Genomic DNA, 14,817 nt, shown 5'->3' on the forward strand with positions numbered 1-14,817 from the left:
GCAGACAGGTCGGTGGGAGGAGGGGAAGGACCATCTGCAGGACGCTCCCCCGACAGGCGCATCGCAGGGGTCACCTCTCCAAGACTGGTCTCCAACGAAACACCCCCTAATCAGGGCGCTGGGGAGCCATGGAGGGCTGTGAGCAGGACTGGTCAGTCCTGAGGTCAGAATGACCCACTGGGGGACCAGGTTGGAGACGGAGTGGAGAGGACAGACTGACAGCCAGGAGCCTGCGAGAGAGGCTGGGTGAGGGTCCAGGTGGGGACAAGGCCTGGAGCCACCCCCAGGTCATCCTCATCATCACTCCCCCCACACCCCTGCTGCCCTCCCTCCCTGCAGTCTGATCCCACAGAGAGGCCAGTGGCAGCCTCTGGACACCTGAGCCAGGCCCTGGCCCGCCGCTTCTGTCCAGCACCATCCACAGCTCTCGACCCCTCATCGGGAAAGCAGCGTCCTCCTGTGGCCCAGGTGAGGCCCTGCAGGAGGGGCCCTCTCTTCCCTGTCCCTGATCGCTCCAACCACACAGCCTCCTCTCAGATCCTCGCACCCTCCAGGCCCCTCCTCCCAGGCCTGAGCAGGTGCTGTTCCCTCTGCTCCCCCAGGTGGAGCTACGCACCCAACACTGTCCCCCACCCTGAGAAGCCGCAATGAACAGACAGAGCAGCCCCTCCCTTCGGCAGCCCTCTTGCTGATGAGGGGCACAGGCAGAAACAGGGACCACAACAGACCTGGAAATGGCTAGGGAAAGATGGAGACGGAAGGATGAGAAGAGAAGAAGGGAGATGGGGCAGGGGAGCCGGGGGACGGTCCCCAAAGACAGAATGAGAAACAGAAAAATGTGGGGGTAGAGAGGAAAGAGATGAAGTCCTGGAGAAATAGACAGTGAGTGAGAGGGGAGAGGGATGTGGCAGTGTCAAAGGCAGAGACAGAAACGGGAAGGAGAGAGCTCAAGAGGACAGAGAGGTGCGAGAGCCGGAGGGGAGGGCGATGGGAAACAGGGTGAGCAAGATAGAGGCCATTGAGAAGGAGAAAAGACAGGGACAGCGAGAAACAGGCCCAGGGGAGAGGGAGGAAGAGGGAACAGAACCCGGAAGGGAGCAAGAAGCAGACAGATGAAAAAGGGCTCGGGAAGTCAGAGCGAGAACTAGAAACAGAGGCAGAGAGGAAGGAGGGGTGACCGAGTGTGGGAGAGAAAAGGGAGGGAGGCCCTGGGGGAGGGTGGGGACAGGTGGGGAGGCGGGGAGGCCTGAGAGCAGCTCAGCTGCAGCTGGGGCTGTGGCGCGGGCTCCCCAGGGGCGGGTGGCCTGGGCTGAAGTCCAAGGTCGAGGCCCCCTGCCCCCCCCCAGCACCCTCCCCGCCTTTCTTTCCCCCCCTTCTCCTTCCTGCTCCCTCAGTTTCCCACCAAGCTCCCACTGAAACCAGCCTTCCCTGTGTTTCCCCAGACTGGAGGGATGTCCTGTGGGGAGCTGGGCAGAGGGAGAGGTGCCCCCTGCCAGGCACACACGTTGGGGATAAAGCCCTTCCTTTGTTCTTGGGCCTCCCTTAGGCCCTTCTGGGTGTGTGTTTAGTAGGGATGGAGGAGCAGTGAGGTGGAGACCCAGAGAGAGAGATGGGCAGAGAGCTGGAGGGTGAGGATCAGTGACAGAGATGCCAGAGAAACCCAGAGACAGACAGAGATGGCGGAGACGCAGAAACAAAGAGACAGAGAAGCGAGAGGGAGGCAGGGACCAAAACAGTCACAAAGACACACAAGCAGAGCCAGATCCTGAGAGACACAGCGAGACCAGACAGACAGAGACAAGGAGAGAGACCCAGGCAGCCCCCCGGAGGGTGGCCACCCCCAATGCCTGGACCAGAACCTTCCCTCCCTCCCTCAGTTGCCAGCCTCATCTAAGGGGAATGCCTTCTGCATCCCAAAGTACGCAGACTACTATCCTTCAGATTTTTCACTCTGAAATCAACCCAAACCATTCCAACCACTTAACCATACCAACCCAAACCAACTCTCATGTCATTCAGTCCAATACCAATCCAATTCTACTTACCTCTATCCCCAGTTCTAACCACAACCACTACGCCACTGCACAATCTAACTGTTCTTTCTGTTCCCCGCCCCCCCTCATTTCTATCCTCATTATTTTCCCTCGGCTAAAAGAAACCAAACCCAACCCTATTCCTACTCTTAAACCTGCTCCCATACCTCTTCTCACTCCCAGCTCTGATCTTAGGACCATCTGAACCCTCCAAACATGCACACACCACGGTGTCCATCGGGTGCCCCGGGTAGTCCATGTTACAAGATGTGTCTGAAATAATGCTGATGTTGGCACGATACAACCTATCAAGGAGACCCACCAGGGAAGACCCTGAACTTGAGGAGGACCCATACATTCAGGACCCTACCCTCTTCCCAAAAGCCACGTGGTTCAGGTTTCATAGACTGGACACATCTGACTTTTCTCTAGCACCTTGTGACCCAAGCCTCCCTGCGGTCCTAGGCTCCTCCCTATGGACACAAAGCGTAAGTCAGACACCACGGTGGACACGAGGGGGCAGACGTGGGCAGTGCCACGTGATACCTGTGACTGGGGAGGCCCTCCGGTTATGCTGGCTAGTCGCGCCGACGTGACGTCACAGCAGTGCGCCGGGATCCTCCTATTGCAGTAATGTCAGAACATGCGCCAAAGGCCCTTCAGCTGTTTAGAGCCAGCGGGCTTGCGCAGTTTCCGCTCGCCCGGCTCCTACTGGCCCAGCAATTATAGGGAGCTGAGCAGGAGGTGGTTACCCACAAGCTGAGTGTGTAGAAGACAGAAAGACCCAAATGTTAGCAATCATGGATCCCCAGGCTCTATGATAATCTGAAATTCCACTTACTACTTCCCGAGACCCTAGTACCAATGGCCCCTACTCCTGCCTCTCAGATAGCTGAGTTCCAATGTGTGGACACACGCCCACTGGACTGTAGTCCCCATGCTCCAGTACTCCGAATAGAGGGGCCAAAGACTCTCTCCCCACACCCATTAAAATACAAGAGTCCAGAGTCCCAACATTTTCCTTCCCCAAGACCCAGGACTCCCAGTTCTCAGCCTTCTCCAACCCCAGGTACAGAACCCATGGGTTCCTACTTCCAGCCACCTTTTTCAGGACCCCGACCCTTGGCTTCTTACCAAATTTGGTAGTGGGCCTCAGACAGCTCACAGAGGGGGGACAGTGCATGAAGAACTACAAAGTGTCCACGTTGAAAGAGAGTAACTTGCCAAGGTTGGGAGCAGAGGACACACTCCTAAGTTACCAGGACCTAGTCACCGTCCTGGGCCTCTGGGATGGGGGTAGAAGATCCATGAGGACAGGGTCCTTCTCACCTCCTATTCCCTGGCTGTGCCCTTGTCTACCTACATTTCTTCACTTATGCCTTCCCCTCAATTTCTCCAGAAGTCCCTGATGTGTTTCTACAATACTGTTTGCTCTCCAGCTTTAAAAAAAACTTTTGCCTCTTTTCCCTGGAACTGTATCCTTTTTTGTTCCCACCACCCATCTCATGTGTTACAGGTTCCCGAAAGAGAGAGAAAGGGGAAAAGATCAGAGGGCAAGAAGTTCTCTGTGGTTGGGGATGAAGATAAGGACACTGGATGCAGTGTTTGGGCAGGTGGTCACTTGGAGCCAGTCATTCAGGGTCATTCATCTGTCACAGATAGTAAATGGATGTGACATTCAGTATGTATGATACACAAATTTGGTCCCAGAGTTCGTGCATCTCGGCCAAACTCAGGGTCATACAAGGGCACAGATGTGGCCATACTAGATTGTGGACCTACATATATTCACAACCAGACTTTCAAACATAGGTACTGCTATGGACGGCACTTATAGCTTACCTTCACTTAACATATAAATAGGTCTAAGCTTCAATAATCACTACATGAACATTGATATTTGTATGTAAGTGTGGAGTTATGACATGGGTGTGCATATGCATGTGCATACACACACACACACACACACACACACACACACACACACACGGCTTTGGACATAGAAGCTTGGACCCAAATCTACATTTCACTGTAGGTCTGGATACTCAGTGTTACAGATGCCCACACTTGCACACAAGCTCTGAACATAGAAGGTGTGGCCTTAGTAAAGGTACACAGGAGAGAGACACTGATATGCAGTGTAAGGTTTGACTTGGAGGGGCCATATTCTCAGTAATTCCCTGAAAACCAATTTACAGATATGGGTCTGTGGTATGGTGATTGCATCCAAGTGTATGACCACCTGGGATCAAACATATTGGTTCTTAATCTTTGAGAAAATTATTTGACCTCAGTGTCTTTCCATTTCCTCATTTGTTAATGGGGATTTTCTTTTTTTTTTCTTTTTTTTTTTTTTTTTGAGACAGAGTTTCACTCTTGTTACCCAGGCTGGAGTGCAATGGCGTGATCTCGGCTCACCGCAACCTCCGCCTCCTGGGTTCAAGCAATTCTCCTGCCTCAGCCTCCTGAGTAGCTGGGACTACAGGCAGGTGCCACCATGCCCAGCTAATTTTTAGTACTTTTAGTAGAGACGGGGTTTCACCATGTTGACCAGGATGGTCTTTCTTTTCCCTTTTTTTTTTTTTTTTTTTTTTTTTTTTTTTTTTTTTTGAGACAGAATTTTACTCATGTTGCCCAGGCTGGAGTGCAATGGCATGATCTCGACTCACCGCAACCTCCACCTCCCAGGTTCAAGTGATTCTCCTGCCTCAGCCTTGTGAGTTAGCTGGAATTACAGACATGCACCACTAAACCTGGCTAATTGTGTATTTTTAGTATACGGAGACAGGGTTTCTCGATGTTGGTCAGACTGGTCTCGAACTCCCGACCTCAGGTGATCCACCCACCTCAGCCTCCTAAAGTGGTGGGATTACAGATGTGAGCCACCGCGCCCGGCCCTGGGGGTTTTCTTAAGACTTAAATAGGAAAATGTGTCTTTGTGTATATACATGTGTCTGGGTGTGCGTGATAATGCCTGGCACACAGTAACTGTAATACATAGTAATAAGTATCAGTTATTTTAGTCAAGGACACATCACTTAGTACGATACATATATGTGGATATTCAGATTGTGGAAACAAATACAGCCAAAGTCAGACAGATGTGCAGACCCAGATATAGAGAGTCAAGGCTACTACTATGATTCATCCCTAAAGCCACTTAGTGGTGATTCAAAGTTGCAGACACCAACCCCAGGGACCAGACATTCAAATACAGGCTCATAGATTCGATTCCAGGCAATTCCCAGACACAGAATTGGGAATTTACGGGAAAGACATATTCTGGAGACACAGGCAGCTGGGACAAGAAAGATTTATCCATCTCTAGATCATCTCACAAGTCAGACACTTGCTGTTGAAGGCTACTCATTAGTTTTCCCATATAGGGACACAGTTCACATGTGTGGGCAGGTAGTGGACAGTAGGGTCTTGGACGTCCACCACATACACACGTGCACGCGCGCACACACACACACACACACACACACACACACACACACTGCACTATGCAGTTACCAAACAGGGACTTGTCACAGTCAGAAGACCGTGAGCCTCTACACTGGGAAATGTGGATATGTCCTCTCAAAGGCAAATCCACAGCTAAACAGACAGCAACAATAGGGCACATCCAGATGAGATCCCTGTATTTTCCCTGCCGTCACTGGGAACTGCGCCTGGAACAATGGTGAGGCTAGAGTAACACAGATGCGGCAGACAAGGAGTATAAGGAAGAAGTATAAGGTTGTTCTACAGGAAAGTTTAAAGCATTTAAATTATGATTCTAAGGAAAAATTCTCCATGGGCCTCTCGTGTTTCTACATGTCTTCTAAGCAAAAAAAAAAAAAAAAAAAAAAAAAAAAAAGTTGTTTTGGACTATCAAGGATGTTTGGCTAGAAAGCAATCTTGCAAATGATATTTTCAACAGAACAGCTTTGCTTACCGGCCAGTGTAATAAAGATAATATGTCCCTTAAAACAGATTTGTTTAGTGTTCAGTAAAACAAAGAACTTCCTCTTGGACAAATATGAACAGTCCCCTTGTAAGATTCAGCATTCCTAAGGTCAGGTTTCTCAGCAGTGGAGAAAGCACTGTGTGCACAGGATACCCCTGGACTTCTCTGATCATTCCTGTGGGACTTGGGGTCAAGGTGAACTAATGTGAACACAAAGCTCATGCTGCCTGCTATGCTGTGAGTAATAAAGTCCTTTGTCTTTGATCCAGAATCTGGTGTGTTCTGCCAGTATCCATAAAACTGTGGCAGGCTAGTTTGTTTGCAAGTTGGTAAAATATCAGCCCCTTCAGAGTTTTTGACAAACAGTTGGGTACTAGGGCACACAGAATCTGGTGTGTTCTGCCAGTATCCATAAAACTGTGGCAGGCCACTTGTTTGCGAGTTGGCAAAATATCAGTCCCTTCAGAGTTTTTGACAAACAGTTGGGCACTAAGGCTGCACCTGTCCAGCTGGAGATGGAAGGGTGGGAGGTAGGAGGAGGGGCCCCAGCTGGGCACAGCCACATGATAGAAGAGGAATCAAAGCTGAGTTGAACTTTTCTGGGGACAGTGTAAGCCAAGCTGAAGCCGAACCTTCCTGGCCCTACTTGGATCCTTCCAGACACAAATTCATTCCACCTTCAGCAAAATAAATTTCCTTTTGCCATTTGTCTCTCCTCCTCCCCAACATCCTCTTCCTCTTGGGTTCTCCCTCTTGGGAGAGGTCATTGCTTCCTTAAGCACCAGGATAGATGCCAAGTGCCCCACATCCTGCCAGACACTGGCCACATCCCATCTGCCCCCTGGATCTTCATTTTTAAAGCCTCAGGCTGAATCCTCTAATTAGAACCTTCCCCGAGCCTCCTCACCATAATCAGAGACTTCCCATATGTCTTCATTCCAATGTTGGGGATCCCTACCCTTTCCAATTATGCCTTCGCTTTAATGCCAGACAGCCTGTATGCTGAGGATTTAATTAACATTGTAATTCAGCCACTCATACAATAAGATTCTAGGTTTGATTTTCAGAAATCTCGGCTCTGTGGCTACAGGAAATAAATGTTTCTTTCAACATAGACATAGCAACTTTAGATTACTTCTTCAGTCTGTGACCTGGGGATTTAAAGTCCTGTGCTCATTCTTTCTTTTCAACTTTTGCCAACACAACTAGGAGCAATCATCCAATTTCATTATGCTTGTTACTTAAAAAAAAAATTCCAAACTATCATATACATGACCACCCCAGACATTGCCCCTTTATTTTATTAGGACTATCCAGTGGTGATATTTTGCGTATCTCTATTGCCACATCACACCATGGACTTTTATTTCTCTTTGTATGACTAAAAATAGGTCTCTTGGTGCCTTTCAATTTATTCTCATTACAGAACTAATTCCAAGAATGAGAAATGCCAGAATTCAGAAAGCTCATCCTTAAGACTTCCTTATTCTAGAAGCGCTAGTAAAGTTTGTCTCAGACAGGATTTTTAGAGAAACAGAAAAAATAAGATGCACACACACAAATAAACACATGCAGAGACAGACAGACAGAGATGGAGACAGAAAGACAAGGACAAGAAGATAAAATCTGAGCTAATGGCAGAGACATGGAACCAGTAGAGAAGAAAGTCACTGTCTTCACATTCCAAGCAAAGGCCTCATTCTTGAATAGCTCCTGGGAGACAACGTTTGATCCCTTGGAATGTTCTGCCCAAGTGCCTTGGTATATGTGGGACCTTAGGCCAAGCCAGAGGATTCATGCTAAAAATGTGATTTGTGATGAATGCCTGTTTTTGTACATCTGGGACCCAGACCATGCTATATCTGTTTGACCTCTGGGAAACTTCAGTTTTGGGCACTTAAGGTCAATTAGTAAGTACTCTATACTTATCCTACAGACCCCCAATAAAAACGCTGGACACTAAAGGCCAGGTGAGCTTCCTTAGCTGGAATTACTTCATACATATTATCATATATCCTGGCAGGGAGAATTATGTGCTGACCATAATACTCTACTGGGAGAGAATAACTGTCAGATATGCCCCCATCCTAAGGCAAAGGCCTCCACCTGGCTAGTTCCTCTATCAGCTTGGTCAGCTACACGCCAAAGGTCCTCAGCCTAATGGGTTTTACTTCCTGCCAGTATGAAAACTTCGTAAAGCAAGACTAGTAACTGTAAGTTTTCCTGTTTTCTCCATACTCCAATCTGTATGTCTGCTTTGTTTGGTGATTTGAATGTGTATCCTATGAATGTAACAAACCATAATAAACCACAGCATGACGGCTCTTTATTTCCGTAAGTCCTACTAGGAAATCATCAAATCTGGTTTGGGGGACCTGAACACACCTCCTGTAGTTAATCGGTTTTCAGTTTCGCCCCTTAGTCCTTCCTTCAACAACACAGGAGGATACTCCCCTCCTTTCTGTTCATGGCCTTATCTAGGCTTCCCAGTGCCCCCAGGACAGAGTGGGCTGTGTTTTCAGCATCTTCCTAGTGTGTGAGCGCCTCGTGCATCATGCCTCCAGCTTATGCAGAGAGCAGATCACCCCCTTGTGTCACTGTCCACTCTTCCACGGTGGGTCCCACCCCTCCCGTCTCTGCACCCCACAAACAACATGGTCACCCACGTCCTTGTGTGTGTCCTCAGTGAAACTGAGTGAGAAGTCTCCAGACACAGCTAGTGTTCCCAAGGAGAGGGTGAAATTATACCCATTTCAGAAACACTGGTCTACACCTGTGTCCGCCTATTCCTTTTCCTAGCAGCCCTGGAGTCCACACCCGAGGGCACAGGTTAGTAGGACTCAAGAGGCTTAAGCTTTAGTCAGGTGAGTTCCAAGCTTCAGGTGTCTAGCATCCAGAAAGGCAAAGCGATGCCAGAACCTGAGGTGAACTTGAACTTACTGGAGGTAGGGGTGGGACAGGGGCACTCGGAGGTTGGCCACGATGGTGTCCTTGATCCACTTCCGGTAACGCACCACCTTGGTGTACACACCAGGCTTTTCAGGCAGGGCACATGGATCAGGGCCCCATGACGTGATACCTTGAAGCACACCATTACAGACAAGTGGACCCCCAGAATCACCCTAAGGGTAAAGGGGGAGAGACACAGTGAAAGACTGGCCCCAGGCAACTCCACCTCTCAGAACTGGACAGGCAGATGACTGACAGCAATTCTCAGCTCTGAGGAACAGAGAGAAATGTCTCCAGAACCCACTCCCACAGGAATATGGGCAGGGATTCCAACAGAGGAGACAGGGTTCCAATCCTGGCCAATGGGGAAGGGATTTTGGGGCCCAGCTCCTGCACATGGGGCAGGATCCAGGACAGCCCCTACAGACAGGTCAGCAGGAGGAGAGGCAGGGCCATCTGCAGGACGCTGCCCCCGCAGCTCATCACAGAGGCCACTTCTCCAGGACTAGTTTCTGACTAGATACCCTCTCCCCAGGGCACTGGGGAGCCATGGAGGGCCATGGGCAGCGCTAGGCATGGTCAGTTCGGTGATCAGAATGACCCACTGAGGCCAGGTGGAGAATGGAGTGGAGGGAGGAAACTGAGGGCCAGGAGCCTATGAGAGAGGCTGGGTGACGGCCCAGGCGGAGGCAAGGCCTGGAGCCACCCCCAGGTCAGCCCCATCATCACTCCCCCAGCACTCCTGCTGCCTTCCCTCCCTGCAGTCTGATCCCACAGGGAGGCCAGTGGCAGCCTCTGAACACCTAAGCCAGGCCCCGCTCTGCTTCTTTCTAGTACCACCCACAGCTCCACCCACTGCACCGTCTGGCCCAGACATACACTCAGAGGAAAAGGAGCGTCCTCCTGTGGCCCAGACAAGGCCCTGAAGGAGGGTTTTTGCTCACTCCTGCAAACACTCTCCTGTAGGGCCTCACCTGGGCCACAGGAGGCTGTGGGAGGAAGGGGCTGCTCTTGTCTGTTCACTGCTGCTTCCCAGGGTCTAGGGCAGTGCTAGTCACCTAGCAGGTGCCTAGTAAGCGTGTGCTGAATGCAGGAATGGGTGAACTATGCTGTGAGAATCATCTGTTATGTTGAGGGAGTCAGGGAAGGGGGAAGGAGGGTGGCAGATGAGCCCCGGGGAGGAGGCCCCGCTATAGCTGGGGAGCAGGGGAGGCACATGTCTGGTTAGCTTTCAGGTCCCAGCCCAGAATTAGGGTCTCCACTCACCTTTCCCCTCAAGATCTTGGGAGTAGCGATTACTCACCTTGCAAGTATCTTTTCCGCCTGTCCAGAGCCCAGCACACAACAGGAACTCTGTCACCTTCTCAGAGTAAGCTCTGGCACACATGTCATTGGAAAAGAGATGGAGGCTCACACACTGAAGACTCTTTGGGTGCAAGACTATGGGTCAGAGAAAAACTGGGCTGTGGCCAAGCCCCACCTGCTTCCTTGGCCTCTCCTCCCTCAGACCCAGGCATCTGGGCTCCCGACTGCACCGTCTGGCCCAGATGTACACTCCTTTGGTTGGATGCTGCCCCAGCCTGCAGCATAGCAGGTGGTCCCCAGTGCTGGCTCCCGGGTGGGCAGGCCCAGGACCTTCACAGCATCTGTGATCTTGGCCGGCTCCAGCAGACGGAGCAGCATGAGGTCGTGGCTGTAGTTTTCATCTGGACTAAAGCTTTGATGTTTCAGAAGGCTCATGTTGTAGAGCGGATGCGGGAAGCTGTGGCTGACAGGGATGCTCTGGCCTGTGTCTTCAGGCTCAAACAGGTTGTGCCGACCCAGCCAGACCTGGCTATTCCTGGGAAGAAAGGGGATGGATAGATGAGGAGAGAGAAAATGGGGAAAGGTAGATGGGGTGGGGGAGGATACGTTAGTCTCCAAAGGTGAGAAAAAGAAACAGTGAGAAAAACACAGGGGTGGGGAAGATACAGTCGTGGTGAATACAGTGAGTTAGAAAACAGGAGCGTGATTGTGTGAGACGAAGATGCAGAAGCTGAGAGAAACAAAGTGGAAAAGAAAGAACATAAAAAAGGCAGAGGAATGACAAAAACAGGGGAGAACAGTGAGAATTAGGATGAGCAAAGAAGAGACCCGGACAGCAAGAAACAGATGCGGGAAAGAGGAAGGGAGAGAGAACAGATCCAGGAAGGGAGTGAGAAGCAGACAAATGAGAAAAGGATGCAGAGAAGGAGAAACAGCAGAGAGGAAGCCAGGGGTGATACAGTGTGGGAGAGAAAAGGGAGGGAGGCCACAGAGGCATCTGAGGAGTGTGGAACGGCAGGGGGAGGAGCGGAGGCATGGGATGGTCCGCCTGCAGCTGCAGATGGAGTGACGGCTCTGTAGGGGCGGGTGGCCGGGCCCACAGCCCAGAGCCATGTCCCCTTTTCTCTCTCCAGCTCCCTTCCCCTCCTTTTGTTTTGTTTTGTTTTGTTTTGTTTTTTGCGAGATGGGGTCTTGTTCTGTCACCTAGGCTGGAGTGCAATGGCATGACCTTGACTACACTGCAACCTCCATCTCCCAAGTTCAAGCAATTCTCCTGCCTCAGCCTCCCTAGTAACTGGGAGTACAGGCATGCACCACTGCGCCTGGCTAATTTTTGTATTTTTAGTAGAGATGGGGTTTCGCCATGTTGGCCAGGCTGGTCTCGAACTCCTGACCTCAAGTGATCCACCCGCCTCAGCCTCCCAAGGTTCTGGGATTACAGGTGTGAGCCACCGCGCCCGGCCACCTTCCCCTCCTGTCTTGTTTCCCTTTCTCCTTCCTCCCTCCTCAATGGGATGCTCCTTACCCACCCTCACAGGCCCATCTCGGTGTGCTCAATAGTGATGAGGAAGGGCTGAGGCAGAGACCGAGAGAAAGACGGGCAGAGAGAAGGAGGGTGAGGCACACAGTGACAGAGATGGTGGTAGAAAGACCCAGAGATACACAGAGACGGGGGAGACACAGAGACAAGGAGGCAGAAAAGAGAGGGAGATAGGAGATCAAAACACAGTCACACAGACACAACCAGAGCCAGATACCAAGAGACACAGGGAGACCAGACACAGAGACCCAAGCAGCCATGGGGAGAGTGGTCCAGCCCCAGCTCTGCCTCCCAGTGCCACCTGGGCCAGGACCTCCCCTCTCCTCTTTAATCGGAAGCCTCACTGGAGAAGTGACCATGGCGGAAGTACCCAGCTGTGATTCCTGTGGGACACAGACATTGCCTTCCCACATCCCAGGCTGCTACTTACTCCTTTCTGCAATGGGCAGCTGTGAGCACCCACTGGGGGTGCACCAGGACACCCCCACAGTGGGCCCATCCGTGACTGTACACAGCCACTTGCCAGGGTTGGGAATGCTTCTCACACTCCCAGCCTCCTACAATCCGAGACTGGATGAGGGGTGCAGCACCTGCAGAAGGGTGCTGGGTCAGGGGGGATCGGATTGACAGGAGGGGCCAGAAGAGTTGGATGGGGGAGGGAGCTGAGCTGTGGGTTTGAAGAGACATAGGGGCAGAGGACCAGGACTGGGAGTCACACAAATATAGGGGTGCTGGGAGGGTTGGGAATTCTGTAGCCATTCCCTGCATTGGCAGGTTGGTGGTTGGGCCAGGTGGGGAGACCTCATGCTCCGAGAGCAGAGCTGACCCCAGAGATCAGAGTCGGGGACATGAGACAGCATCTGGAGCAAGCATCAGGTTGGGGGCTGGGTCATTTGCAGTGATTTGGGAGAAGGGAAACTGTGGTGGAAGATGTGGGTTATAAGAGAATAAGGGGTTCCAGAAACCAAGGATAAGTGCCCTGTGGAGAGGTTCAGTTGCTGGGGGAGGAAGGTCTTGCAGTTTACCATGTCCAAGGTTAAGCAAACAGTTCTGCCTGAGTTGTTTTTTATTTGGCTTTTGAGGTTTTGAAAAGGGTGCGGATTTAGGGAATCTGAGAACTGGCAGTTGCAGTTGGGGGTGCTCGTGTTTTTTCCTAGGGAAAAGGCTGGCCGTTGAAGGAAGCGTCTGGGGCAAAGAGTCAGGGAAGGAGCAGTTCTGAGTCCCAGTGCCAGACTAGGAGTTGGGGGCAGCATTTGTTGTCTCAGTCCAGATAGCCTTGAGGGGAAGAAGGAAGTGTCCGGTGGAATCTGGGTTTCCTGGGACAGGATTGGGAGACCAGGTGTCAAGGTCCAGGGGACAGGGTTGAAAGTTTACAGCTGAATGGGAAAAGTCAGTAGTCTGGTGTGACTGAGGGGCTCAGGAGGCAGCCCAATGATAGGGTCCCAGGAACCACTGGCATTGAGAGAGGTCCTTAAAAGTTTTTGAGCCCCATAAAGAGAAACACAGAGGTGCCCACGAATTTCCCCCTTAGGAAAGAAGCTGGGAGCAGGGATTTGGCTGGGCAATGGGGAGAAAGTTCTGGGGTAAGTGCGAGGGAGTGGGGACCTAGTGTAGGCATGAGGACCACTGCAATGTGGAGAGGCTGGGGCACATTGTCTGGGGTGAACTGTGGGCTGAAGGGACAAGGCTGGAGCGCTGGGTGGGAGGGAAATGGCTTTAGCATAAGAGTCAGAACCCATTCCCCTTTCTTTATCCCCCCACCTCACCAGTGGACCCTACAGACAGGGTGATGGAGAGAATCAGGAGCCGCATGCTGACACAGGTGTCCATGGGCAGGTGGTGAGCTTGCGGCTAGGGAGCCTCCCTGAGTAGCCCTATAAAGCCTTCATTCCCCAGGACTCCACCCCTGCCCTGCTGGCACCCAGATGCTGACCAAGGCCCTTCCTATGCTGCTGGAGGCTGGACAACCCATACCACACCCAGAGCTGTGGAAGGGGAGGGAGAGATAGCACTTCTTGTTCTGCACATATTAGATCAGTTTGGATGCATTCCCAAGGTATGAGGCCAGATTGGGCAGGGCCTGTAGGTCATGGAGACATGATCCAGGGGACAAAGCCAGAGCAGGCAGGCCCAGGATGAACAGCAACAGGGGTTGGGATGATCACTGATTCTTGATTAAAAAAAGAAAAATTCTGAGACAGAGTCTCACCCTGTTTCCCAGGCTGGAGTGCAGTGGCGTGATTACAGCTCAGTGTAGCCTTGAACTCCCAGACTCAAGCAATTCTTTTGTCTCAGCCTCCAGAATAGCTGAGACCACAGGCATGTACCACCACATCTGGTTAATTTTTATTTTCTTATAGAAAGAGGGTCTGGTTATGTTGCCTAGGCTGGTCTACAACTCCTGGGTTCAAGCGATCCTCCCGCTTTGGCCTCCCAAAGCTATAGCACTACAGGCATGAGCTACCATGGCCAGCCCTGATCATTGATTCTCAATACAAAGTCTCATGTGCCTAAGTCCCAAGTACTTCCTTTGCACCCCAAGACGTAATATGCCCTGAAATATCAGAATCGTGGGTTTGTGAGACTTCCTGGTCCCTATACCAGTCTGAGCCCAGAAACTAGACCTCAAACTTACCATGTTTCTGAAATAGGAGCCTTGGCATTTGGTACTCTCTGTTTCTTGCACTTTCACATCAGAAAATAGTTCCACACATATATTTCTCATCATAAAACCTTGTGATACAGGCCGGGCACGGTGGCTCACACCTATAATCCCAGCACTTTGGGAGGCCAAGGTGGGTGGATCACCTAAGGTAAGGAATTCAAGATCAGCCTGGCCAACATGGTTAAATCCCATTTCTACTAAAAATACAAAAAAAAAAAATTAGCTGGGCATGGTGGTGGGCACCTGTAATCCCAGCTACTGGGGAGTCTGAGGCAGGAGAATCACTTGAACCTGGGAAGCAGAGGTTGCAGTGAGCCAAGATCATGCAACTGTACTCCAGCCTGGGCAACAGAATGAAACTCCATCTCAAAAA

General features: G+C 51.2%; 1 protein-coding gene across 1 annotated transcript in view; it reads right to left on the bottom strand.

The window, feature by feature from the left end:
* LOC101045648 (kallikrein-2) overlaps positions 1-13,624 on the bottom strand; it is a 65,183-nt gene extending 51,559 nt beyond the window's left edge. The window contains exons 1-5 of the mRNA XM_003940409.3: positions 13,546-13,624; positions 12,210-12,369; positions 10,488-10,774; positions 10,238-10,374; positions 8,926-9,107 (exon numbers count right to left, since the gene is read on the bottom strand). Coding sequence (XP_003940458.2) covers positions 8,926-9,107; positions 10,238-10,374; positions 10,488-10,774; positions 12,210-12,369; positions 13,546-13,609 — 830 coding nt within the window. The 5' untranslated portion in view covers positions 13,610-13,624. The remainder of the gene's footprint in view (positions 1-8,925; positions 9,108-10,237; positions 10,375-10,487; positions 10,775-12,209; positions 12,370-13,545) is intronic.
* Between the last annotated feature and the right edge of the window lie 1,193 nt (positions 13,625-14,817).

This window comes from Saimiri boliviensis, chromosome 14 (assembly GCF_048565385.1).
Source record: "Saimiri boliviensis isolate mSaiBol1 chromosome 14, mSaiBol1.pri, whole genome shotgun sequence".
Taxonomy (NCBI): domain Eukaryota; kingdom Metazoa; phylum Chordata; class Mammalia; order Primates; family Cebidae; genus Saimiri; species Saimiri boliviensis.